General features: G+C 39.5%; 2 protein-coding genes across 3 annotated transcripts in view; both read right to left on the reverse strand.

Annotated features, from left to right (window-relative positions):
• The window catches only part of MFN1 (mitofusin 1), a 37,269-nt gene extending 33,713 nt beyond the window's left edge, over positions 1-3,556 (reverse strand). The window contains exons 1-2 of the mRNA XM_058556304.1: positions 3,461-3,556; positions 1,997-2,115 (exon numbers count right to left, since the gene is read on the reverse strand). Coding sequence (XP_058412287.1) covers positions 1,997-2,108 — 112 coding nt within the window. The 5' untranslated portion in view covers positions 2,109-2,115; positions 3,461-3,556. The remainder of the gene's footprint in view (positions 1-1,996; positions 2,116-3,460) is intronic.
• Positions 3,557-17,016: 13,460 nt separating this feature from the next.
• On the reverse strand, positions 17,017-26,307 carry ZNF639 (zinc finger protein 639). Of its 2 annotated transcripts, none has more exons than XM_058556306.1 (5): positions 26,289-26,307; positions 21,608-21,676; positions 20,475-20,585; positions 18,440-18,574; positions 17,017-18,300 (listed from the first exon to the last, which is right to left on the reverse strand). In XM_058556306.1, the coding sequence occupies exons 2-5, from the start codon at positions 21,663-21,665 to the stop codon at positions 17,147-17,149; spliced, it is 1,458 nt and encodes a 485-aa protein (XP_058412289.1). In that variant the 5' UTR covers positions 21,666-21,676; positions 26,289-26,307; the 3' UTR covers positions 17,017-17,146. The 2 variants fall into 2 exon arrangements, with proteins under 2 accessions (XP_058412289.1, XP_058412288.1); XM_058556305.1 differs by lacking the exon at positions 26,289-26,307 and adding an exon at positions 22,820-26,169.
• Between the last annotated feature and the right edge of the window lie 282 nt (positions 26,308-26,589).

Consider the following 26,589-nt stretch of genomic DNA (forward strand, 5'->3'; position numbering starts at 1 on the left):
CTATGTGAATGGTCCTAATTAGAGACAAACATTAACACAGCTTACCCAGTGCTCATCTAACTAAACTTAAGCTTTACACAGCTCACCATATGTTTCAAGTGCATTAATAAAATATGCACAATTTGGTGAATAAAGGTAAGACTGGCTTACATATCATTACGTGCACCCTTGTTTTTCATTTTATTCTTGCTCTTCTATGTTCTTCCTGATTTATTTGCTCTCTTTTCTACAACATTTTTTGAGGTTCTAGAACCGTTAAAATCAAATTCAAATTCTAAACTGCCATTCACTAGCTCCCAGCCTAACGCTCAATCTATAACAGGCTCAATACACAGAAGGTATTACATTTAACTTCATTTTCACTTCCTATCAACTTTTTTTTTTTTTGCAGGGAAGGATTTGCCCTGAGCAAACATCTGTTGCCAATCTTCCTCTTTTATTTTTCTCCCCAAAGCCCCCATAGTGCATGGTTGTATATCCTAGTTGTAAGTCCTTCTAGTTCTTCTGTGTGAGCCGCCACCACAGCATGGCAACTGACAGACAGGTGGTGTGGTTCGGTGACTGGGAAACAAAGCTGGGCTGCTGAAGCGGTGAGAGTGCTGAACTTCAACCACTAGACCATCAGGGCTGGACCCTATCAACTTTTTTAGAACAAAATATTATTCAAAAGTCACCGTGCCAGCTCAAATTCTTTCCAAATTGGAAACATAAAGATTCTACATCAGTACTTTTTTTCTTATTCAACAATAAAAGGGGCCAGCCCAGTGGCACAGTGGTTAAGTTCATACGCTCCATTTCGGCGGCCTGGGGTTCTCGGGTTTGGATCCCAGGCACGGATCTACACACTGCTCATCAAGCCATGCTGTGGCAGCATCCCACATACAAAATAGAGGAAGACTGGCAATAGATGTTAGCTAAGGACCAATCTGCCTCACTGGAAAAAAAAAAAAAACCACAATAAAACTCGAATTGTCTCAGGTTTGGTGACAGGGACACAATAATAAAGCACAACCCCTACTCTCAAGGAGCTCAAAATCTGGTGAAGGAAAAAAGTTTGATTCTACCTATCTACCAAATGTTTCCCCATCGTCACTGGAGAACTTTACAGAATCCCTCCCTTTTCATTGTACCCTTGATAGTCTTGTAAACTTAAGAATCAGAAAAGATTTCAACAGTTATCACCAAAGTAGTATTCCCCAGTAAGACATTCCTCACCACCTTTGTTTGAACAGTTACAATCATTTTAAGAAAACTTGTTTTGCCCTTTTCCCACTGCATTCCAGCCTCATTTGAGAAGATAAGTCTGAGATCTTGGCGTAACTGCTGACTTGGGGAGGAGATAAGTATAATGGCTAAATGTGGGCTGCCCGATTTTTAGTCTAGGCATTTAGTAGCTGTGAGATCTTGGGCAAGTTGCTTAACTTTTCTGTGCCTTGGTTTCTTCATCTTTAAAATGTGTGTGATTAAAAATCAGCATCAGGGGGACTGGCCCAGTGGCACAGCGGTTAAGTGCACGTGCTCCACTTTGGCAGCCAAAGGGTTCGCAGGTTCAGATCCGACGTGCACACCAACGCACTGCTTGTCAAGCCATGCTGTGGCGGCGTCACATACAAAAAGTAGAGGAAGATGGGCATGGATGTTAGCCCAGGGCCAATCTTCCTCAGCAAAAAGAGGAGGATTGGCATCGGATGTTAAATCAGGGCTGATCTTCCTCACTAAAAAAGAAAAAAAAATCTGCCTCAGTGTTGATATGAGGATTAAATGAATTATTAATCTAATAAAGTGCTTAGAATATCTTATATAAGCACTTATTTCTTAGTTGTTATTAATACCATTTAATCTTCCTCCTTTGGAGGGCAGAAGTGGGTTTGTTATGGTATCTCTCACAGTATATAGCACAGTACCTTACATATGTGTTCAATAACTAAGGGTGAAAGAATAAAGCACCTTTATGTAGTTTCAACAATAATTATTTTAAAAACTTTGAGGAACTAACCTTCAACAAAATGTGATCCCTCAGTAACAAACTCCAGTAACTGGTCAAAGATTGCAGTAATTGCCTTCTTAGCCAGCACAAAGTGCTTCAGTGGAGAAGCAGTTTCTGCCATTACGCTACTGGGGGGAGAAAATAAAAAGTTAGAAAAGCACAAATTAAACTGGATGATAAAGACATGCAAATTAATGACACCTTCTGGCAACACTGATTAACTCAACGAAATAAATTAAACAAACTGACAAAATACTTTTAGATAATTGTTTTTTGGGGACAAGCATTTTAGTCACAATTAAAGACTACCTTTAAGGGGGCCTGCCCGGTGGCATAGCAGTTAGGTGCTCGGGCTCTGCTGCCGGCAGCCCGGGGTTCGGATCCCGGGCACACACTGAAGCACGGCTTGTCAAGCCATGCTGTAGCCACGTCCCATATAAAGTAGAGGAAGATGGGCACAGATGTTAGCTCAGGGCCAGTCTTCCTCAGCAAAAAAAAAAGAGGAGGATTGGCATGGATGTTAGCTCAGAGCTGATCTTCCTCTCAAAAAAAAAAAAAAGACTAACTTTGAGTGATATTCCACTAAACTAAGTGAATTCTATTGGCCAAAATCTTGGTTGCAATTTCTGTATTTCCCTTTGGTGAAGTTGAAACTAATTGCGGCTAACTTTTGACCGCATGTGACTCTTAAGCACATCAGGGAACAGGGTTAGTGAGAAGCAGCCAAGTTGAGAAATAATACGTGACTAAGTTTGCCAACCTGGAGCTCTAGGTGGGTGGAGGTAGATATGCAGGAGAAGGAAATAAAATTCCAAGATCACAATGGAATACTGACGTTTAGAAAGAAGTAGTTCTCATCACAACAAATAAGGAGGCAAGGCTTAAAGCGAGCATTAACGTTTCCAGCCAAAGTACCAAGAACTTCAAAAAATATTAGTAAAAAAAATGTTTTTTTCCTAGCAGCTTCTCATGAAAAAGACACCGCACAAAAACGAGCACACGTGAGTCGAATCCTGGTGTGTATGTGCGTGGAATGGAGCAGACTGGCCGTAAAGAAGGCTGAGGGTCAGGAAATGACTGAGTGAGGGAGCAGCGTGGGCAAAGCAGAGTGAGGCCAACGACCCGGTTGAGCCGGGCGAGGAAACCAACCTTCGGGAGAGGCCTTTCACGTCTTACACAACGGGCGCCGGAGCCCCGCCCGCCGGGCTTGGGGCCAGACCCCACCACCGCCCCGGGTGCACCGGGCGCGGACCGGGCTCACCACCCCCCGGGCTCCGTCCTGCCTCGCCTGCTCCGCGGGTCCGACGCGGCCGCCAGCCCCGCTCGCAACCCCGCTCGCTCGCCCCTTCGCGCAGGACCGCGGCGGCGCCTCGTCACAGAACGTCCCGCGCCCGACACCCCGCCCCCTGTCCCCGACCACACGAAGGTCACAGCGAGCGAAGGGAACCGGCCGGCGACCGAGGCAGCACTCACACTGTCCCGGATCCGACTTGTCACCCGGCAACCGCAGCTCATCCACAGCCCTCAGACAGCCTCATCCTCCCAAAGGAAACTGGCAGGGTGGGAGGAGGCAGGAGGAGTGGCAAAAGGGCTGTCACTTCCGGTCTCTTGCCCGCCCCGATTTTGTTTGGCTCCGTCGCCGGAAGTGCATCTACGCCCAGCGCCATTTTTCTTAAGGGCAGAAGGCAAGGCTTGTTGTGGGCGGGGAATGCTCCCAGGAGAGTGGTTTTCTGTTGGCTCCCCAACTTCAACTTCGCCTCCCTTCTCCCTTCAAAGTTTCCAAAGCTCTGCCCAGCCTAAGCATAGCTAGCTGGTTTAGTGAGAGAGAGCTAAAAGGAGGTGGGGTGAGGTGGGATGAGGTGGGTTTTGGACTGCTAGATAAGAGAGATTCCTCCCTGCTCGGCCAGCAGCAATAAAAGAAAACCTTTTGACCTCTCCGCTACTCTGTCCTTGTGTGATTGGCATCCTGGGCTTGGAGTACAGCTGTGAGTGTTTGTGCGTGTTGAATTACTTTAGAGGTGAGACTCAGGAAATTGGCGTATCTTTGACTAATGCTTCTCAAACTTGGTACTTAGGAATCACCTGGGAATCTTGTTAAACTTCAGATGGATTCATTGGGTCAGAGGTGAGGCTTGAGAGTGTGCACTTCTAACATCCTTGGAGAGCTGCTGCTGCTGGCCTGTGCATGGCTCAACAGAATGTCTGGGGGATTTCTTTCCAGAGCTGGCAAGTGAGATGCAGTTTTGCAAGTGAAGCCAGTTAGTTCATCTTTCTGAGTCTCAAGTACTTCATCTATAAAATTCCGGCACTAATAATATCTACCTTATGGGTTGTGAAAATTACATGGGTCTATACCATGTAAAGTGCTTAGAACAGTGCTGGGCAGTAAGAGCTGGATAAAGAAATACTGTTCTTCTCTTGGAACAGATGAATATCAATAAACAAATGCAATAAATTAGATCATTTCAGACAGTGCTTACTACTCTGAAGAAAAAATGGCAAGGGGATAGACTATAGAAAGTGAGAAAGACTGAGCCACATTGGGTGGTACTTTCTGAGAAGGTAATATTTCCTTGCCTTTTCCCAGGAAGCCAAATCTTGGAATATCTGGAGGAAGAGTGCCTAAAATAGTGGGAACAGAAAGTCCAAAGGCCCATGGGAAGGAAAGTGGTATGGTCAATGAAAAGAAAGAAGGCCAGTAAGTCTGGGAAGTAGAGAAGGAAAAGGAGAATGGAGGCAATAAGTTTAGAGAGGTAGGCAGGTGTAGAATCATATAGGCCAAGATCAGAAGTTCAGATTTTATTCTAAGTGCAAGGGCTTGCTGTTTTAATCTTGGGGAGTGATATGAGCTGATTTACATTTTAAAAGGTCACTTTGGTTGCTCTGTGGGTACTGGACTGTACAGAGATTCCACACAATGTTTATTAAAGGGCCAGGTCCATTGGCTGGAATTAGAAGCATTCCATTAAAAAATGGCTTTTAATATTAGTCATACACTAAAGCCCTAGGCATAGTTGCAAGATAAGCTGGAATCATTTGACTTCACAATGTTTTATGCTTTTTAATCCCTTATCTCCTTTCCCGACCCTCTCTCTCCACACCATAAACACACACATATAAACAGTATGCTAATCATTTCTGCTAAGAATCCTTAGAATTGTGCCTCTATCAAAATTTCTTTTCCAATAAAGATCTATTGAAAATATAGATCTTTATCTATTTATCTAAAAAACTTCATATTATGATGCAAATGACCAAGGGCAGTCTCATACTTGGTTGGCAGAAGATTACAGTATCAGTAAGAGTTCAGAGGGTAAGAAATTTATTGCAAGGAATTGGCTCACGTGATTGTGAGGGCTAGCTAGGCAAATCCAAAATATGCAGGGCAAGCTACCAGTAAGGGCAGAACGGGAGGAGCTGACACTGCAGTCCACAGGCAGAATTCCTTTTTAGGGAAACCTAAGTTCTGTTCTTAAAGCCTTTTAGCTGATTGGATCAAACCTACCCAGATTACCCAAAGTAACCTCCTTTATGTAAAGTCAACCCGATTATAGATGTAAATCACAAATACTTTCCCAGCAACACTTAGATTAGTGTTTGATTGAATAACTGGGTACTATAGCCTACCCAAGTTGACACATAAAACTGTCCATCACACCATTATGGGCTATTTGGCAAAATGATACAAAATTTATAATGTAAAGGCCTTTTGACCCAGCAATCCTAGGAAAATAATCTAACTTGTGGACAGACACTTAGCTATAAATACATAATCAAATATTATAAATATATTCAAAAAATACAAATAAACATACAATAATCAAAATATTATTTAAGATCATGAAAAACTGGAAACAATCCTAGCGTTCCCCTAGAGATGAGTTAAATAAATTATGGTACCTGTGCAGGATAGAATATGATATAGTCATTAAAGTTTGTTTTAGAAAAATGCTTGACATAGAGAAATGTTTACCAGATTGCCACAGTATATAAAAATGTGATATTTTTGTAAATCAAATGTAATACATATATTTTATTTCTGGATGGTGATATTACATATGATTTTTTTTCCTTTGTACTTGTCTGTTTTCACATTTTCTGCATTGAGCATGTATTTCTATAATGAGAAAAATGTAATAAATAGTTTATATTTTTAATTCTTTTTTTTTTGTGAGGAAGATTAGCCCTGAGCTAACATCTGTTGCCAATTTTCCTCTTTTTGCTGAGGAAGATTGGCCCTGGGCTAACATCCATGCCCATCTTCCTCTACTTTATATGGGATGCTGCCACAGCATGGGTTGACAAGCAGTGTGTCAGTGCCTGCCCGGGATCTGAACCTGCAAACCCTGGCTGCCAAAGTGGAGCATGAGAACTTAACCACTATGCCACCAGGCTGGCCAGATATACTTTTAATTCTTATAACATATACATGACTAGTAACAATCCTAACTGATAAGCACTATAATTTACAATGGTGTTAAGGCATTAAGCAGAAAGGAATGAAATTTTAAGGATGAATTTCAAGCATCAACCAGCATGTTGAAGGTGAAAGCATTTACCACCCTTGCGATCACTCATATGTTCATTCAACAAATATATATTGAAGAAGAAATCTTTTAACGGAAAAATATGGAACTTGAAATCTGAAGACCTCCGTTCAAATCTAGACTGCCACTTAATAGCTATGTGAAACCTTTAACAACCTAAATCAGTTTTGAGCATAGGGAATCTCAAAGGGAACTTTTGTTTTATTTATATTGTTTGAATTTTTTAAGTCATTATGGTATCCCTTTATTAGTTTTGTAAATAATAATAATTAATTACATGTTTAATATAATTATTGTATTTTAAAGTAAAAGTTACATCACATGTTATAAATTGTATAATAATAATAAATGTTTTAATAAGTAATTTAATCCATTGCTTTGCTTTTTATGGAAGAGACTCATAGACAAAAACCAGCAGAGTAAACATGAAGAAAAAAATTAAAATGTAAAGGCTAAACCAAACAGAGATTAACAAAAACTAAAATTTAATTATTAGAAAAACTTAGCAATTTTGACATACCACTGCCAAATGTGTTCAAGAATGTCAAAAACAAGGGAAGACACAAACCAAGGGGTTAATAACTCTGGATATATAATATGATAAATACCAATAAATTTGAAAACTTAGATGAAGTGTAAAATTTCTGGTAAATCATCAAATACCAAAATCAGTCCATGAAAAAGTAGAAACCTTGAATAAGCTAATAAACATTCAAAAAACTGAGGGGCCAGCCCTGCGGCCTAGTGGTTAAGTTCAGCTCTTTCTGCTTTGGTGGCCCAGGGTTCAGTTCCTGGGTGTGGACCTACACCACTGGTAGGTGGACACGCTGTGGTGGTGACCCACATACAAAATAGAGGAAGACTGGTACAGATGTTAGCTCAGGGTGAATCTTCATCAGCAAAAAAAAAAGAAAAAAAATTGAAATGGCAATTTCCCACTTAATATACAAAAAAAAGGCCAGGCCTAGATGGTTTTAGAAGAAATTTTTTACCAAATCTTTATAAAGAAAAGATTAATTTTATCTCATATAGGTTTTTGCTGAGCATTGAACAAGAGAAACATCTCAACTCACTGATGAGACTACAATCACACTAGATAGGAAATAAAAGTAAAGAAAATCACACTTAAAGGGGCCGGCCTGGTGGCATAGCGGTTAAGTGCTGGAGCTCCGCTTCAGCATCAGAGGGTTTGCAGATTCGGATCCCGGGTATGCACCAACGCACCGCCTGTCAAGCCATGCTGTGGCAGGGCCCATATAAGTAGAGGAAGATGGGTATGGATGTTAGCCCAGGGCCAATCTTCCTTGGCAAAAAGAGGAGGATTGGCATCAGGAGGATTGGCATTGGATGTTAGCTCAGGGCTGATCTTGCTCAGAAAAAAAAAGAAAAAGAAAATCACACTTATGAGTAGAGAGGCAAACATCCTCTATGAAATATTAGCTAATTGAATCCAACATTGTGTTAGAAAAAATTTTCATCCAAGTAGCGTTTTCCTAGGAATATAAAGATAATTCAACATCTTAAAATCAACCAATGTAATTTATAATATTAGCAGACTAAAGAGAAAATCCATATGTTTATCTCAATAGATGCAGAAAAAGTCAATGCTAAAGTTTAATACCCACTTATTAAAAAAGATCTTAGAAAACCAAGAAACCTGATAAAGGCTACCTACCAAAACCTGTGGTGAATATACTTATTGGGGAAATTTTAGGAGTCTATGAACAAAAAAAGGAATGCCTGCTATTGCTATTTCTGCTTGTTATAGTAGTGGAAGTCCTGACAAATTCTGTGATAGGAAAAAAGCATTTATTAAGCACAGGCAGACTGGAAGTAAAGAGACAAATATGTCATTTATAGCATATTAGATGATTATTTACATTAAAAATTGAACAAAGACAGCTATTAGAATTAAAAAGACTAAAACCTGAACAAGGTTTCTGTATACAAAATCAATGTTTAAAAAATTAGACGCCTTCCTATATACCTGTAATAACCAACTAGAAAATAAGATAGCATGTCAAAACAACCAAAACTGTAAAGAATCTAGGAATTGATTTAACAAAAACTGCATATGACCTTTATGGCAAAAATAAAAAAGAACCTTAAAAAGATACCTGAGTAAATGGAGAAATATACAACGTTTACACAAGGAAAGATTTAACATTGTAAAGATGTTGGTTCCCTCTAAAAATGATCTCTAATTTTAATGCCATTCCAACAAGACTTTAGATGGAATTGGAACTAATTCTAAATTTACATGGAAGAAGAAAAAGTCCATCAATAACTAAAACAGGTCTCAAAAAGAAGAGCAGAGAGAATAAATTCACACTACCTGATATTAAGACATATTGCAAAGTCATAATATTTAAAACATACCGTTACTGTTAAAGCATGTGATGTTGTTTCAGAACAAAGAGAGGAATATAATGAGTAGCGACACAGACCCATATGCCAATTATGCCCATGGGGAGTTGATATATGATAAAATTGGTATCATGAATCACTGGGGGAAAATGCCTTATTTAACAAATAGTATTGGGTAAACTGGCTCACTTGAATGAATAAAAATAAAACTTGAATCATACCTACACACAAAGAAACTCAGACCTAAACATGAAAGGTACAACCAGAAAATTATTAGAAAAAAATGTAGCAAAATAATTTTGTGACATCAGGGTTAGAGAGGATTCTTTTGTTTGTTTGTTTTTTGTGAGGAAGATCAGCCCTGAGCTAACATCCGATGCCAATCTTCCTTTTTTTGCCAAGGAAGCTTGGCCCTGGGCTAACATCTGTGGCCATCTTCCTCCACTTTATCTGGGACGCCGCCACAGCATGGCTTGACAAGCGGTGCGTTGGTGTGCACCCATGATCCAAACCTACAGACCCCAGGCCACCGCAGCAGAGCGTGATCACTTAACCGCTGCACCACCAGGCCAGCCCCAGAGAGGATTCTGTAAACAAGATGGATAAAACATAATCTGTAAAGGGAAAATGTGAGGGATCTATCTACATTACATTCAAAGATTTCTGTTCAACAAAAGGTACAGTAACTGATAGATGACAATCTGGTAATCTGTTTTTGCAGTGTATATAGTCAATAAAGGATTAATATTTAAAACGTATAAAGATGGGGTCGGCCTGGAGGTGTAGTGGTTAAGTGCACACGCTCCCATTAGGTGGCCTGGGGTTCGAGGGTTCAGATCCTGGGTGTGCACCAATGCACCACTTGTCAAGCCATGCTGTGGCAGCGTCCCATATAAAGGGGAGGAAGATGGGCTCGGATGTTAGCCCAGGGCCAATCCTCCTCAGCAAAAAGAGGAGGATTGGCATCAGATGTTAGCTCAGGGCCAATCTTCCTCACCAAAAAAATAAAAAAATAAATAAAAATGTATAAAGAACTTCTGAATATTAACCAGAAAACCCAGTAGAAAAGTAAACAAAGGATATGGAGAAGCCGTTCACAAAATAAGAAACCAAAATGATTCATAAGCATATTAAGATATTTTCAACCTTGTTAGTAATCAGATCATGCAAATTCAAACAATAATAATGTACTACTTTATGCCCCTCAGATTTGCAGAAAATTAAAAAATTGTATGATATTAATTGTTGATAAGGATGTAGGGAAACATGATCTGCTGATGGGAGTACAAACTTTAGCCAATCTGGATAATATTTTGGAATTATTTAATCACAAGTATACAAAAAAATATACATAAAACCCAACCCACCCCCCCCAATCCAAAACACCGCAACGCATACAAAATGTTTATGGTAGCATTGTACAGAAAGCAAAACTTAGAAACACAAAAGGCACTCAATTTGATAGTTAACTGGAGTTCAGAAAGGTGACAAGAATTTCCTGCCTTCTATGGTAAATCTCTTTGAGGACAAGAACCGTAATTTATTTATCCTTGTATCCCTGAGCACATGACTTGATAGTATTCTGTAGCTGTTTGTTAAATTGAAGAGTAGTGAAATAGAAGTTTTTAAGGAGTTGCAGAGAGTCCATGGACTATTTGGGAACAATTTAGTAACATTACATCCATTGTCCATGGTCATAGTGACACAATTTCTAGTTAGCCATCAGAGATTAGAAATCAGCCGTATGCTTTGGCCCAGGACTAATACATCATTTTCCCTCTCCAGGTGTTTGAGATGACATTCCCTGAAAAAAACAGGGCACATTTTACATTTTTCTAAAGAAAATTCTTAAAGAGTGATGGGGAGTTAGAAGTCCTATTCTAGCTTAAAAATCATTTGACTAATGATGTTAGGGAACCATTTTTTCTAAGCTATAAACAAGAAGTTTATATTAGAATTGTGTATTCTCAAATTTTAGTCATTCATGCATCACCTACCCAATTTTTTCCATGTTCCTGTATCATTATTATTTACTTCGTGTTTTTCTTTAAATCAATTTGCTTTTTTCTTAAAAAATTAGTTTTGTTCTAAGTAAAAATATTCATGAATTAGATTTGATGTGCTAGTTAAATTTTACAACCTATAATTTACAACCATGAAAATAAAACTACCGTGTGCAATTATTTTTATATGTTGTGCACTGAGTCTGGATGAGATGATCACTGAGTCCCTCCAGACTAACATTCTGTCGTTCTAGGTTAGTTCCTCTACTTCAGCATTTTAGTTGTTCACTAAAGAACATTGGATGGGTACCATAAAGAACTTAACCATAATCTTGTAACCGTAAAGAAGTATTTATTAAGATCTGTGTCGTGATATTCTGCTTCTTAAAATCCAGAATAGACACATTGAAATTTATAAATTCAGCACAAACTGCTGTTAGACAGGAATATATAAAATATTTACAGGGTATAAAAGCAAGTGATGTGGTATATGGTGTGAAGGGAGTAACTTATTTTAATGCAGTTCGGAGAATAGAGAGAAGGAAGAATTAAAGAAAATAAATCCACTCTCATTTTGTTAATTGGGAAACTTAAGTCTTTTTGAGACTTTCTGAAAACCCAAATGAAGTGAAAAAGAGTTGCAAAGATGAGGGTAATCAGCCATAGAATATACTTTGAGGAATATGTTTCAGAAGCATGAATAATGCCATACAGCGAAGAGGTAACCCTAAATAAAATGAACAGGGTAGGCAGGAAAAGAGAATTCAATAAAAAAGTTCCCCTTTATCTGCAGGGGATATGTTCCAAGACCCTCGGTGGATGCAAGAAACCACAGATAGTACTGAACCCTATATGTGCTATGTTTTCTCCTATATATATATACCTATGATAGTTTAATTTATAAATTAGGCACAGTAAAGGATTAACAATAACTAATAATAAAATAGAACAATTATAACAATATACCATAATGAAAGTTACTGTAGATCTTAGCAACCTCAGCATATGATTTGTTTCCCTTATTAAATGGGCACTTGCACCTTTTCACTTAAAGGAAGCAATTTATGGCTTCTCTTTGGCATATCCAAATTGCCAGCATCACTACTCTTGTGCTTTGGGGCCGTTATTAAGTAAAATAAGGGTGACTTGAACACAAGCACCCCAATAGTCAATTTGATAACCGAGATGACTTAACGGCTGGGTAGTGTATACAGTGTGGATACGCTGGACAAAGAGATGATTCACTCCCGGATGAGACAGAGCAGGAGGGTATGAGCTTTCATCACGTTACTCAGAATGGCACGCAATTTAAAACTTATGAATTCATGCTTATTTCTGGAATTTTCCATTTAATATTTTCGGATCACAGTTGACTGCGGGTAACTGAAACTTTGGGAAGCGAACTCGAGGATAAGAGGGGACTGCTGTATTCTCAAATTTCATGCCAAAATTCAGAATGGCATGGTGAATGGCCTTTAGGCAGAGGATTAAAAAAGAAAAAAAAAATTACCTACCAGAAATTACATTTGATGGGTATGATTCCAATTCCTGATCTCAGCTAACTCTGATGAGTAAGGGCAAAAGTATCAATTATTGCAACTGTAATGTTTTTTGGTAGTGGATACTATCTGGATAAGATAATAAAAACTAGAAAACTTTGAGTTTTCATTCAAAACATACTTTTCATTATATTTTTAAGGATATAATTCATTCGGCTCAATATTTTTAGCAAGAAAAAAGATTATCCAGGTTACATTCATTTGCCTATTTAAAACCAAAAATAAACAACAACAACAACAAACTTTTAAAGGTTGTGATAACAAAAATTCCCTTTAAAAGCTGTCCAGATAATCATCCCTCAAAGTATGGGAATAACATTGGTAGATAATACAATATTCCTATTTAGCAATGTGAGAAAATTACACCACAAATGTACACATTTCTTTCTCTCAGATTTGAATGTTGTCTTAAAAGATTAATTTATGGAAAGCTAAACCAATATAAGGAGTATATGTAAATCTATAAACTCAATGCCAGGAATAAAAATTCTCTCTTGTAGATACTTGTATTTTCAGTCAAGAGAACTGAAAGGAAAAGGAATATATATCCCAAAACTTCATTTTTAATTTATAGGGATAAAACTGTGTTAATTATAGGGTAAACCTGACTAACCAAATTTGCTTCTCCACAGGGATTAACATTTGGCCGTAACTATTTTCACTTCAATTCTTAATGAGTATTGACCTTTTGGTAAGACAATCTGCTTCCCATGAGGATAGTGGCCATTTGATTTTTATTAGCTTTTTCAAATTTACATAACTTATAGTGCTTTTTAGGCATTTAAATTCCATTAAAAAAATTAATCACAGTAGTTTGGGAAATATATTAAACTGCTTGCAAAGGGTAGTAAGACTGACAAAACAAGCAAACTATGGCTTATGGTAAAGTGCCAGGAATTAAGTAATTCAACGCTTTGTAAACCAGATTCAAAAATTAGGAACAGGTTAGTCTATTGAAAAAAGAAATACCTACATATACGACGCCTGCCAACAATTCAGCAATCACCAAACAACAGGCTACAGACCCTGTGAAACCAAGAAACTGGTTAATATGTGATGACGCACATTTAGAGAACTCTAAGAAATGTGATTTAAAATGTTAAAACCGGCGAATTGACAAGCCGGAAGAGGAAAGTCTTTGAGTAGTACACAACCACTTTCACATTTTGGAGTACAGGGGAAATGCTTTGGAATTTCAAAAGTAATAACTCATTGCATGGGGCGGACCGGTGGCACAGCGGTTAAGTGCACGTGCTCTGCTTCCGGGCCTGGGGTTCCCAGGTTTGGATCCTGGGCGCACAGTGACGCACCGCTTGTCAAGCCATGCTGTGGCAGCATCCCATATAAAGTAGAGGAACATGGGCATGGATGTTAGCCCAGGGCCCATCTTCCTCAGCAAAAAGAGGAAGATTGGCATTGGATGTTAGCTCAGGGCTGATCTTCCTCACACACACACACACAAATCATTGCAGAGTGAAGATAAAAAAGCAAGAAAAAGAATGACCCATCACTACAGTTCACTGCTGCCAAGAATTCAATGGTAGTGCTGATAAACATCACTATCAGTACGTAGTCGCAGACTTAAATTGTGGTTCAAGTTACAAGAGTTCAGTGGAAATGTGTCTTTGAGGGGGAAAAAAATCCAACAGTAGCTAGAAAAATTTATTTTTAGATAGGTTTGTTAAAGTTCGTTAAGCTAAAAATATGGACCAGCGACCTCAGCAATTTGGGCTTAGTCATAGACTTATCTGAAAGCTGAGTCAAAGCAAAAAGTTTTTATTGGAAAAACTGTCAGTGAGACGTGGCCTCAAGCTGCAGATTCATCAAAAAGTACAAAATTATGTGGTTCTAAAACTTGGATTTAATGTCTCTTGAGTAGTTTCATCACAACTTTTTTAATTTGGTTACTAACACCTGACCAAATGTAAAAGCTGTAAAATACAGAATTAAAAAAAGAAAAACAGGGGCGAGCCTCGTGGCATAGCGGTTAACTGCACACGCTCCATTTTGGCGGCCTGGGGTTTGCAGGTTTGGATCCCGGGCTCGCACCAGCACATGGCTTGTCAAGCCACGCTGTGGTGGCGTCCCACATGTAGAGGATGGGCATGGACGTTAGCTCTGAGCCAATCTTCCTCAGCAAAAAAACAGGAGGACTGGTATTGGATGTTAGCTCAGGGCTGATCTTCCTCACACACACAAAAATAAACCAACACCAAGGCACTACTTATTTAAGGTTTGTTTCCTGAAAATCAAATTCCTGGAGCTGGGTGTGTATCAAAAAAGTCTAACAACAGAATTACCAAGAAGGTAAGTGAATGGCTAGGTTAAGCAGTCATGAAAAACACCCCAAGGACACAGCTTAGATTTTTATGTAACATGGTGTCGTGGAGATATCACTAGATTGGAAGCCAAATAACTTAGATTCCACTCCTCTGTGTTACAACTGGTTTTGCAACCTTGGCCCAATAACAACCTAAGTTTCTATTTCTATAAGAAACTTAGAGGGGCCAGCCCCGTGGCTTAGCAGTAAAGTGCGTGTGCTCTGCTACTGGCAGCCCGCGTTCAGATCCCGGGCGCGCACCAACCCACAGCTTCTCCGGCCATGCTGAGGCCGCGTCCCACATACAGCAACTAGAAGGATGTGCAGCTATGACATACAACTATCTACTGGGGCTTTGGGGAAGAAAAAGAGGAGGATTGGCAATAGATGTTAGCTCAAAGCCGGTCTTCCTCAGCAAAAAGAGGATTAGCACAGGTGTTAGCTCAGGGCTGATCTCCCTCATTAAAAAAAAAAAAAAAAAAAACTTAGAAAACTATAAGGTTTAGACCAGATGTTTTAAGGTTCTCTTCCATTTAAACTCTTGTAATTTTGTCTTCTAAGAAACATTTCTATCAGACAGCCCTACCTGGAATGTTACAATCAGATAGAATGGTAGTCTAGGAATACAGGTATGCATATATGACAAAACAGTAGAGATAAAAATGATTGGTTTTGAAAATACTTGTTGCTGCCACCATTCTCAAAATATACTCAATTCCCATGGTTCTTGAAGTGGGAAAACCATAGGTCATAGATTGGTCTTTTCAACTATACCATCATTACCGAACAATATCGTTAGCAGCAGTGTTTATTAAATTTGAGGCCAATGATATATAAAATGCTATCTTTTTGACACGCTATTTAAGAAGCTATTAAATTGTTTTTCTCTCTCCCTCTCCCCAATTCATACATTGAAATCCTGGACCCCAGTACCTCAAAATATGATCTTATTTGGGGATAGGGTCTTTACCAAGTTAAAGTGAGGTCATTAGGATGAGCTCTAATCCAACATGACTGGTGTCCTTGCAAAAACGGGAAATTTGGAGACAGACTTGCATACAAGGAGCACATCATGTCAACGTGAAGACTGCCATCTACAAGCCAAAGAGAAAGGCCGGGAATAGATCTTTCCCTCACAGTCCTCAGAAGGAACCAACTATGCCTACGTTCCAGTTTTGAACTTTTAGCCTCCAGAACTGTGAGGCAATAAATTTGTTGTTTGAGCCACTCAGTTTGTTGTAATTTGTTATGGCAGTCACAGGAAACTAATAAAGCTAAGATTAATTTACCATTATCAAAAGTAAAATCTGGGGCTGGCCCCGTGGCTTAGCAGTTAAGTGCTCGCGCTCTGCTACTGGTGGCCTGGGTTCGGATCCCGGGCGCGCACCAACGCACTGCTGCTCTGGCCATGCTGAGGCCGTGTCCCACATACAGCAACTAGAATGATGTGCACCTATGACATACAACTATCTACTGGGGCTTCGGGGGAAAAATAAATAACAACAAAAAAAAAAAGTAAAATCTATACATTATCATGCCAGAAAACCCTTATCTCCCAGATCTTCCTAATTCTACTTTAATACTTCAGTAAATGATTTGACATCAGAAGCTGGGGCATGACTTTGCAGTTGCATAACTAAAAATGAAATGTCAACAGGTTACGAATTATGAAATATTTATTGTATAACCCTTTACCAGTTCCTCCCCACCCTCATCTTAAATTACTTAACTCATAGATAGGGGCTAAAATAAAGTGAGAATTGAAAAAAAAAAAACAGACTGCCAAGAAAACTAGATCTTTCCTTCCTACCATAACACTGGCCTCCTAGTGTTATTAAAAGAATCACACTGATGGACAGTCTACTGATTGCCTTGGGGATAATTACTGATGGGGAATGCAAAAGGAGGGTCTAGGTTCTTATGAATGGAAGTAAAAGTGGATTAATTTTATATTATGTTGACTTTTAGTTCTGGTAGTGCAGTATTTTATTGACTTCATACATGAAAAACTGAGCTAATCTTGAGTGCAAAAAAGTTAACAGCACCTTTGGTTACGGAAGGAAAACTGTAGTTTCCTTAGTACGTCTGTTTCTTACCAATTCATGAAATCAGAGCACACACAAGAAATAAGATGACAGTCACCAAGAGTGGTTCAAACTATGAACTACCCTGCACTGAAAATACCACAATTAGGATACAATTATATACTAAAAAACGAGCAATGCCAAGAAAATTGGACAATTAAAAATCTTATTTGTTAAAGGCAATTCTCCTAAGTTGTGTTTAAAATCATCCATTTTAACATCTCTAAAAAAGTCAAATTTATTATTTTACATTAACATTATGGAAGTTAAGGAGAACAATCAAGTTGTCTCATGGACGGGAAGGTGACTTATTAATTCCCTTTCATTTCCAAACCTCATCAAGCAGTCACTACATTTATGAGGTAAGTCAGCCGAATGCTTGAAATCTAGATGAATTTTAAGATCTTCAATTTGTCCTGTTGAATATTCACAGTATTGACATAAATAAATGCCTTCAGATAAATGTGAATTTAAATGTTTGCAGTATTCTAGCATACTTGAAAAGCCTTTCCCACAGTCATCACAAACATGAGGAAAAATTTTAGTATGTTCGATAGCAACATGCCTGTTAACATTTGTATGAAGCCTGCTCCGAAAACCACATACTTGACACACAAAGAAGTTTTTACATTTGTCAAAGGTAATTTTGCTCAAAAGGCTGTACTGTCCATGTGCTCCACTGTTATACTTATCACTTAACTCTATTAATTTACACGCATGTTCATTCACCACATGGCTATGCAAGTCTTCTGGATCATTCGTTTCATGTTCACAGAACTGACACAAGTACTGTTCATCACAGCTGTGCTCCTGGAAATGTAGGTAGAGTTCACTGCTTGAGGAGAACTGGACATCGCACTGCTCGCACCAATAAAGGTGATCGCTAAAATGGGTGTCTGCAATGTGCTGGCTGAGGTTCTCAAAAATTACTGTCTTATAATCACAGTATTTACAAATGTAGGGATCCTCCTCGTGTAGTTTGGCATGTTCAATCAGAAGCATCCTGGTAGAGAAACTTTCCTTGCATACTCGACACACATTTGAATCGGTCCGCTTATGCTTCAGGATCATATGCTGCTTTAAATCAGAAAAATATTTGCTGTTGAACTCGCAGAGTTCACATTTATAGAGGCCACTGCTATTAGCTCTCAGTAAAGGCCATTTCTGCTGGGCAGTCACATTCAAAGCCTGGCCCTTGTCAAGAATTTTGCAGAGTTTAGCTGGCGGCTCTTCATCAGTTTGGTCTTGGAGACTTTCAGAGGAATTGTTTTCTGTCTCTATATCATAATCTTCAGAAATTGCATGCACTTCTGCAGCAATGGGAACATCTTCGGCAGTGTGAACTTCTATAGGACTCTCCTCTTGAGTTTGTTGGTTGACTGATTCAGGCGAGTCACACTCTTCATCACAAATTTCAATATCAGCAGATTTTTCTGAAAAATAAAACCAGCCTATTATTACTATTACTAAATAAGATCTATTAAATAACTGGCAAAAAGAAACTTATTTTATGCATTATTTTTTCATTGATCTACACAAAACACGCAAATGCTATTAATTAGTTTCCCTAACCTGTAGAAAAGGCAGTGTGGTCTAGAATTCTAAGTACAGGACTGGGAACCAGGTAGTTCTGATTTCTGTTTCTGGCCTTGATTCCATCTGCAAATTTTGGCAAGTCATTTGATGTCTCTGTGTCAGAATCATCATCTGTAAAAAGTGATTTGGAAAAATATTTATTATTTATATCAAAAATATATTTATATTAAACATTATAAAACAAAGCACCAAGTGTTTTAAATATAATTTTGAATTCCAACAGGAACTAAGGACTTAGATTTAGCCATGAAAAGAGATGTTATCTATGTACCACAGACACACAAAAAATCTGCCCAAACAAGCAACTGCTTTTGCTTCCCTGCCCCATTTGGACTAGAAATCACTTTTTAAAGTTACTTAGGAATTTTAAGTGTAAATTACTGAGTCTGAATAAGGCTTTATTCCCTCAGCCCAGCCCCAATGTTTTAAAGTTAGCATGTGGGGACTGAAATACAGGTCAGTAGAGAAAACTGGGTGTCACATCATATCGTGGTTGTTTTTAATTGACTTTATTTTTCAGAAGTTTTAGATGTACTGTAAAAGTTGAGAAGATAGTACAGGAATTCCCATATATTCTGCATTCAGTTTCTCCACTATTAATATTTTACATTAAATGGTACATTTGTTACAATTAAGGACCAATATTAGTAAGTTGTTATTAAAGTCCATACTTCATCCAGATTTGCCTCTTCTCCCCATTTATTATTTATTCAATCATTTATTTATATCAGTATGGACTCATGGATATTTATTTTATACTCTGAGTTACAATTCACTTTTTTTCCTCTCAAATTGTTTCAGCTTTGGCTACTGGGAGCTCTTTCAACTGACTCCTGTGCTCCTTTGGCATACCTGTATTGTGTGTGTGTTGTTGACTACTTCTCTATTTTCTGGCACAAGATGCTCCGGGCTCATCCTATAAATTTCCTGCCTCAGAACTAGAATCAGCCATTACTCTAAGAATCACTAGTTCCTTTTACTGGACAGTGGTATTAGAAACCAAGGTCTGGGCACTAGACGTGCTCACTGCTACTGGGGTGTCATTTCTTTCAGGCCCTCTCAGCTAACATAGCAAAAGATGTGCGTACACTACGACATACATATAGACATATCTATAAATATTTCTGTATGTAACCATCTATATCTATATTAAGCCAAATATGAGTTCACACTCATGTCTCTGACTCTACATTTTTTTTTTTTATAATTTGTTTCTGTGCCTGTAACAGCAGCTCAAGGGAATTGGGAGTTTCAGTGGTTGCACAGGAAGAAGAGAACAAACCAAGTTATTATCAATCTCCCAATGTTCCAGAAAAGAGGAGCCAATAGAAGATGCAAGACCAAAAAAGACCAAATCCAGGGCTGGCCCAGTGGCACAGTGGTTAAGCTCCCATGCTCTGCCTCAGAGGCCCAGGGTTCGCGGGTTCAGATCCCAGGTGCAGACTGACATACGGCTTGTCGGGCCATGCTGTGGCGGAGTCCCATATAAAGTAGAGGAAGATGGGCACGGATGTTAGCCCAGGGCCAATCTTCCTCAGCAAAAAGAGGAGGATTGGCAACAGATGTTAGCTCAGGGCTAATCTTCCTCACACACAAAAAAATAAATAAATAAATAAAAAGACCAAATCCTTCACCCTCTGTTCTTTCCTTCCATTAGCCTTCCAGACTGAAAGGTATAGCTGAACGGCAGAACCGCGGATAATACTATTCTTAATCTTTCACTATAAACGCTCCCAACTCTGAATCACTCCTGCTTTGCCACCGATTCCTAGCCAACTAAAATGGATTTAGGAGAATGTGCTTTTTTTTATACATCTGAAATAATGTTAAAAATTAAAATTCACTTACTTGCTTTCTTTCCAAAAATCCTTTTGTTTTCTTACATTGTTAACAAATTCAAACACTTGCCCATTTTGAAATCATGACTTTTATGCACATTTTCAAATAAGGAAGAAATGAAAACATATAAAAGCAATTTAAAGAAAAATATTTTGGAGAATATTAGATATACCTTTGTTGTCAAAATATTTTAAGTCTGGTTGTCTCATAGAACAGACACTATAACAATGATCAGAAAAAATTCCATTGAATCCATCTGCAATTCTGCTTATGCCCGAGGAATCTTAATACAAAACAAAATTGAAAAAATTTCAAGCACTGTAAACATATATACATGTAATGACAGCCATCCCTTTATCCAACATATATAAATTTTCATAGTATTTATAATAAAGTATTAATATTTTCCTCAATTCTGAAACCTCTTATATTTCAGATCTGATATTGACATTGAGCTCTGAAAGAACCACAAATTATACAATTTAAAATATAATACTTTGAAGCACACAAAGATACGTTTGCTTTACAGTCAGAATGCTACAAAACATAAATATGTGATAAACACATTATCTGCAAAAAACATTGAATTAACTACCAAGAAGACCTGCCATGGAGTGCAGAGAAAGCATAATACATAGGCGGAACGGTCTGAGGACCAGTTAACGGCTTCTGAATATCATCATTTCAAGTCTTGCTTGGCCAAGTAAATAGTAAACCAGGCTTAATTTTCTCAGATATGAAGAATGTGTAGGTTGAGTGGTCTAACAGGTATGCCTGAGACTGTCCCAAGCATATGTATGTGAGGTGTATTAGTTAGAAATGGCCACAAAGACTTTTCTTATACTGCCAAGACAGCAGAGCCAACTTCAACCAAAGGACCTAAAATTACACAATCAAAATGAAAGTTCACCTTTCTGAGAATAATGTACACAGGATTAAAGATTTTTTTTCCCAATGATGCAAAATATCTTCCACCAAGGCTATCGTTGTGCCTTAAGCACAAGTTTGGGAATCACACAGGCAAATCTCAATTATGCTGTATAAGTATGCAACCTAGATATCTAATTTTAAATATCTATAAACCGTAAAGTTGTGAGGATTAAATAAAACGTCTGTAAAGTTCTGCCTAGCACATGGTAGACAATGAGGAATATATTCAGAGAATTTATTTAAAGTTTTCTCTTACCTAAAAATTGGCCCAGATATTTAATTCTTATCCTACCATTTCTGAGAAAACGGATGGAATACAATGGCATGGGAATCAATCCACGGCCCAACTTTAAAATAATTAAATTATACACCAACCTGAATAACGAGAAGGGTGCAAAGTCTTCCTTTTTCTTTTTTTAGGATATTCGTTCATATCTTTTCAATCTAAAAATAAATTTAACAAATATTTCACAAATAATGATTGTTAATATTGTTATAAAAATTCTTTCTAATCAAAGAATTTATTGGCAATCAGAAATGTGTGTGGGAGCCAGCCCCGTGGCCCAGTGGTTAAGTCTGGCGTGCTCCACTTCGGCGGCCCAGATTTGCAGGTTTGGATCCTGGGCACATACCTACACCACTCATTGGCCAGGCTGTGGCAGCGACCCAAATACAAAATGGAGGAAGACTGGCACGGATGTTAGCTCAGGGTGAATCTTCCTCAAGCAAAAAGAGGAAGATTGGCAACAGATGTCAGCTCAGGGCGAATCTTCCTCACCAAAAAAAAAAAAGGAAAAGTGTGTGCCACATGAAAATCTACTTGGTAAGAGAAATGTTCAACAATGGCTCTTTATATTTTGGATTTATTTTTCTGATCAAGTTTAAAAGCAGGACACTGAGTTCTGTTTTCTCTCTTAGTGAGGTTGAGAACTTTTTCAAAAGTTGATATAATTGTGAGAACTGGATAATTACAATAAGCCTTATGCTTAAATTATTTCTTATAAAAAAATTGTGCCTATGGCATCATTTTAAGAATTTTACAGGTACATTTCCTACAGTTGGAAATATTCTGATACAGTTTTCAAGCTAAAGGTGGATACATTCCCTTAAAAAAAATACTGTCACAAATCTGTATGGATCCCCTGGCTTTCAGAAAAAATACTCATCACATAGAAGCTCAGAATATAATTTTTGGGGCTGGCCCGGTGGCGCAGCGGTTAAGTGTGAGGGCTCCGCTTCGGCGACCTGGGGTTCGCAGGTTCAGATCCCGGGTGCAGACTTACGCACCTCTCGTCAAGCCATGCTGTGGTGGCGTCCCAAAGTAGAGGAAGATGGGCACGGATACTAGCCCAGGGCCAGTCTTCCTCAGCAAAGAGAGGAGGATTGGCAAGAGATGTTAGCTCAGGGCTAGTTTTCCTCATAAAAAAAACAAAAAAGAATATACTTTTCAAGAAAAAATATTTTTCTTGCTTATGAGGTCACATTTAATATTCTCTTGAGAACAGAATGGGTATGGCAACCATTGTATGATTAAATTCCCATGAACTGTTTTAAATTTACTAATTAGTTTTACTACATTCTACTTACTTGGTGTAATTCTTAATACAGGAGTGAGGAAAAATGAGTTACAGGGAAGTTTTCAGAGACGGTAAAAAAAAAATGCCTGGAGGAAAAACATGACAGAAGTCACATAAGTAAAAACGTAGTTCATTTCTGAGATTCAAGAATACAGTGGTACCAGATCTTTAATCAGCTGGAAAGTAATGCAACTCCAGTTATACAACTGAAAAGAATTCAAGTATCATATTCTTTTGAATATGCTGTATTAAGTACTAAAAATTGTATACATTGATAAATGTATTTATGTGAAATATGTAAATATAAGTAAATGTGTCATATTTTTTGAAATGAATTTACCTCCTAAAACTATAGCTATGCCTTAATACCAAAACAGGAATTAAACCTGCACTAATTTATTCAGCCACAATGAAAGCAAATATAATGAAAACAAACATCAAATCACAGAATTTAAACTGTTTACATCCTTATAGATTATTTAATAGAAGAATAATAATGATCATTTATTGAGCACCAACTACGTACGAGGCTGTGCACATACTTTATCTTATTTACTCCTACGATATGCAAAATCGACAACACTCTCAAAACCATTATTATTTACCCCTTGTTATTGATGAGGAAACTGAGGCACAGTAAAGTCAAGTCAAGGGGGATACTTAATAAGTGGTAGAGTTGGGATTTGAAAAAGATCTAACTGATGTTAAAGACCATGCTATCAATCCCTTTATTTTAGTTTGGAAACAAATAGGGAGATAAAGTGATCACCCCAATTCAAACAATAGATTAGTGTCAGAATCAAAACTACCTCTTCCATTTCAGATTAGTGTTCCTTCCATTGTAGCAGTGGGGAGGTAAGTAACGTTAGAAAAGAAATGCATTGTTAAGTTTTCTCCACCAGGTTTATATGCTGCTTGTCTTATCACCAAGGTGATACACACAGCAGGTAGAACTTGGCATCATTACTAAGACCATCTCATTTCTAGTAAGGAACTTCAGGTGCACATACCATTTTTGCTGCTTCACTAATTTCTAGGTATATCAGCAATACAGGTGATGTGATCATATGGTAATAAGATGGCACTTTTTAGTTTGAGTATTTTCCTATTATTTTATTTGATTTTCACAATAATCCTCTGAGGTACATAGAGGAGCTACTATCAAACCCACCCCAGTTTTGCTGATGAGGAAACAGACTCAGTTAAAGTCACGTCAACTAAGTAGTGGAACCATGGACGAAAACACATGTCTTCTGACTCCCGGGTTTTGAACTAACTGTATGTGAATAAACCTTCATTGCTAATCACTGCTACCAGCAAGTTACATCTTGCTTCCAGTTCTTACTCGGCCACCAGTTGGGAAGAGAAGGGAATCACCCAAAGAATTGACAACCATGAGATTTATAGAAATAATTCCAATATATACAATGCCTCGCCTAACAACACAAATAGCATTCCTTGAGCACATCCCAACCAAGTGTACTCAAAAATCAAAAAAAGAAAAGCAATTTTCACACTTATGTAATAAACTAAAATTTTAAGACTTATTCCTAATACCTTTTTTGTACACTTCTAGAATGCATACAGCCAAAAGCTTTACACTTCATGTTTTAAATGCTCTAAAAGTATCAGGGAGAACACTGAACACTGTCAGCCAGACATATTAAAGTAGCTTCTTGTTATTTCAGAATACACTTCAAATCCTTTCCAAGTTGAAGAATATAAAAGAAAAGGAAACCAAGCATAGCATCAAAATTAATGTTGCAAGCTAGCCTGGATTCAGACTGTCAGGTGAGACGAATAGGATCACTTTGATCAGGAAAGGTCTGACTCCTACTTAGGGCTGAACAATACCCCAGTTTATCAGATCTCCTATCAGCACCATGGTAAGATGCCCACTCACGACCCAAAATGCTAACCATCCTTCATGTCAGCAAAAGTTTTATGTGCTTTTTGTACGGATAACTGCCCCGATGAAGAAGTTTGGCTTTTTACTCCGGGATGTCATAAACCTTTGCTCACTAGTCCTCCTCTCACCGGGAAGATTATGAATCACGTGCAACTTATCATTCACTCTCCCTTCCCCACTAAACCAACTACAGATGTAATACATGTCATTGCAGGAAAAGTAGAAAAATTTTAAAAAAATTAATTAAACCATCTAGAATCTATTCACCCAGAACAACGACTGTTAACATTTTGGTGTATAGACATCCAGACATTTAGACATTTTCCTATGCTAAGGTATACGTATATATTTTACATTTATAAAAATGAGACATCATTTTTTTAAAAAGCAACTTAGAAAATACGTCAGCACCTGTCATTTTTTTCAATAAGCATGTCCATGTACAAAACACACTACTACACATAATACGTAGCATTTATACCAAACAGATGAGTCTTTGTAAAGGCCTTTCACACAATGTGGATATTCTCTTCCTATTCTGTATAAAAAAAATATTTACAATAAAAAGCTACGTTTTTATACTAAAGGGTTTTAAAAGCGCGTTTTCACCCTCCTTTTAAAATAAGTATAAATTTCCCAGATTTTAAAAGAATTGAAACACAAAAATGTCACAGGAGAGCTGGAACTAGAACCCGCTATCTGTCCAAATTAGCGTCAGTCGTGGTTGAAGCACAAATCTTTATCTCTTTGCAAAGAGATCAACTACTTCAAATTACTCATGTCCCCAGGTTGCAGTGAAAAACAAACCAAAAGGGGTTTCTAAGCACCCAACGTGTGGCTTAGAAGACTGGCTGGAGACTTGGGCGCCAGGACCCACGGCTACTTGCTGCGGCTGTCGGCTCGAGCGCGGGGATGCACTGCCTGGGATCACGATGCCGTGAGGCAGGGCCCGAGGGCCAGCGTGGCACCACGGGGCATCCGGAGCTCAGAGCCGCAGGACATGCCCGCGGAGGGCCGGGCAGGAGGCGCGGGATTCAGCGCCTCCACCCCGCGCCAGGGCCCGGTGACTAGCGGGGACTCCCAGCCCGACCCCGAAGGCGCCATAAGGAAAAAAGCAGCAGGGGGCCGAAGCGAGCCCGCACGGAGGCGTCCTCCGCAGGGGATGGAACTGACTTCGGGATGGGGGAGGGGACCGCTATCCCGCCATCAAACGAAGGCAGGGTTTCAGTTTAAAGGACGCCATCCGCTCTGTCCTGCCCTCTCCAGTTGGAAGCTGCACCCGCGCGCCCGCGGCCCCTGCAGCAGTCGGGAGTCCGGCCGGCCCGCGCGTCTCGCACTCACCAGTCCCCCAGGCCCCGCCCGGCCAGCCCGGGCGCAGCTCCGAGGCGGCGGCGGCCAAGGCGCCCGAGCGCGGGCGGAGGGACCGCGCAGCACTGCCCGCGGGCGCACGGAGGCGGGCGGCGCCGCTCCGGCCCGTGCGCTCCGCCGGGCCGCCCCTCTCCCTCCCGCGCGCCCCACGCCCTGCCCGCCAGGCCCCAGGCCCAGGCTCAGGCTCGGCGGCTGCACTCACCGCCTCGCTCCGCGCCTGCGCCGCGCACCTCTGGGGCCCGCCGAGAGGGCGGGGAGGTGACGAGGTAAGAGTGGGGGCAGGGGATCGGGCGGCGCGGCCTCGCCGCACTCCGGGCCTGGGAGGGACCACCGGCCTCCAGCCCCGGGGGTGGCCCGACAGCCCGCGCCCCCTGCCGGCACCTCTGCGCCGCCGCAGGCCCCTTCCAGGCGCGGTACCGCCCCTCCCGAGCCGAGCGGGTGATTCCACCCGCCTCCAGGCGAGGCAGCCCAGGGAACTTCCCCCCCGCCCACTCTCAGCCGTT

This window comes from Diceros bicornis, chromosome 15, assembly GCF_020826845.1.
Source record: "Diceros bicornis minor isolate mBicDic1 chromosome 15, mDicBic1.mat.cur, whole genome shotgun sequence".
Taxonomy (NCBI): domain Eukaryota; kingdom Metazoa; phylum Chordata; class Mammalia; order Perissodactyla; family Rhinocerotidae; genus Diceros; species Diceros bicornis.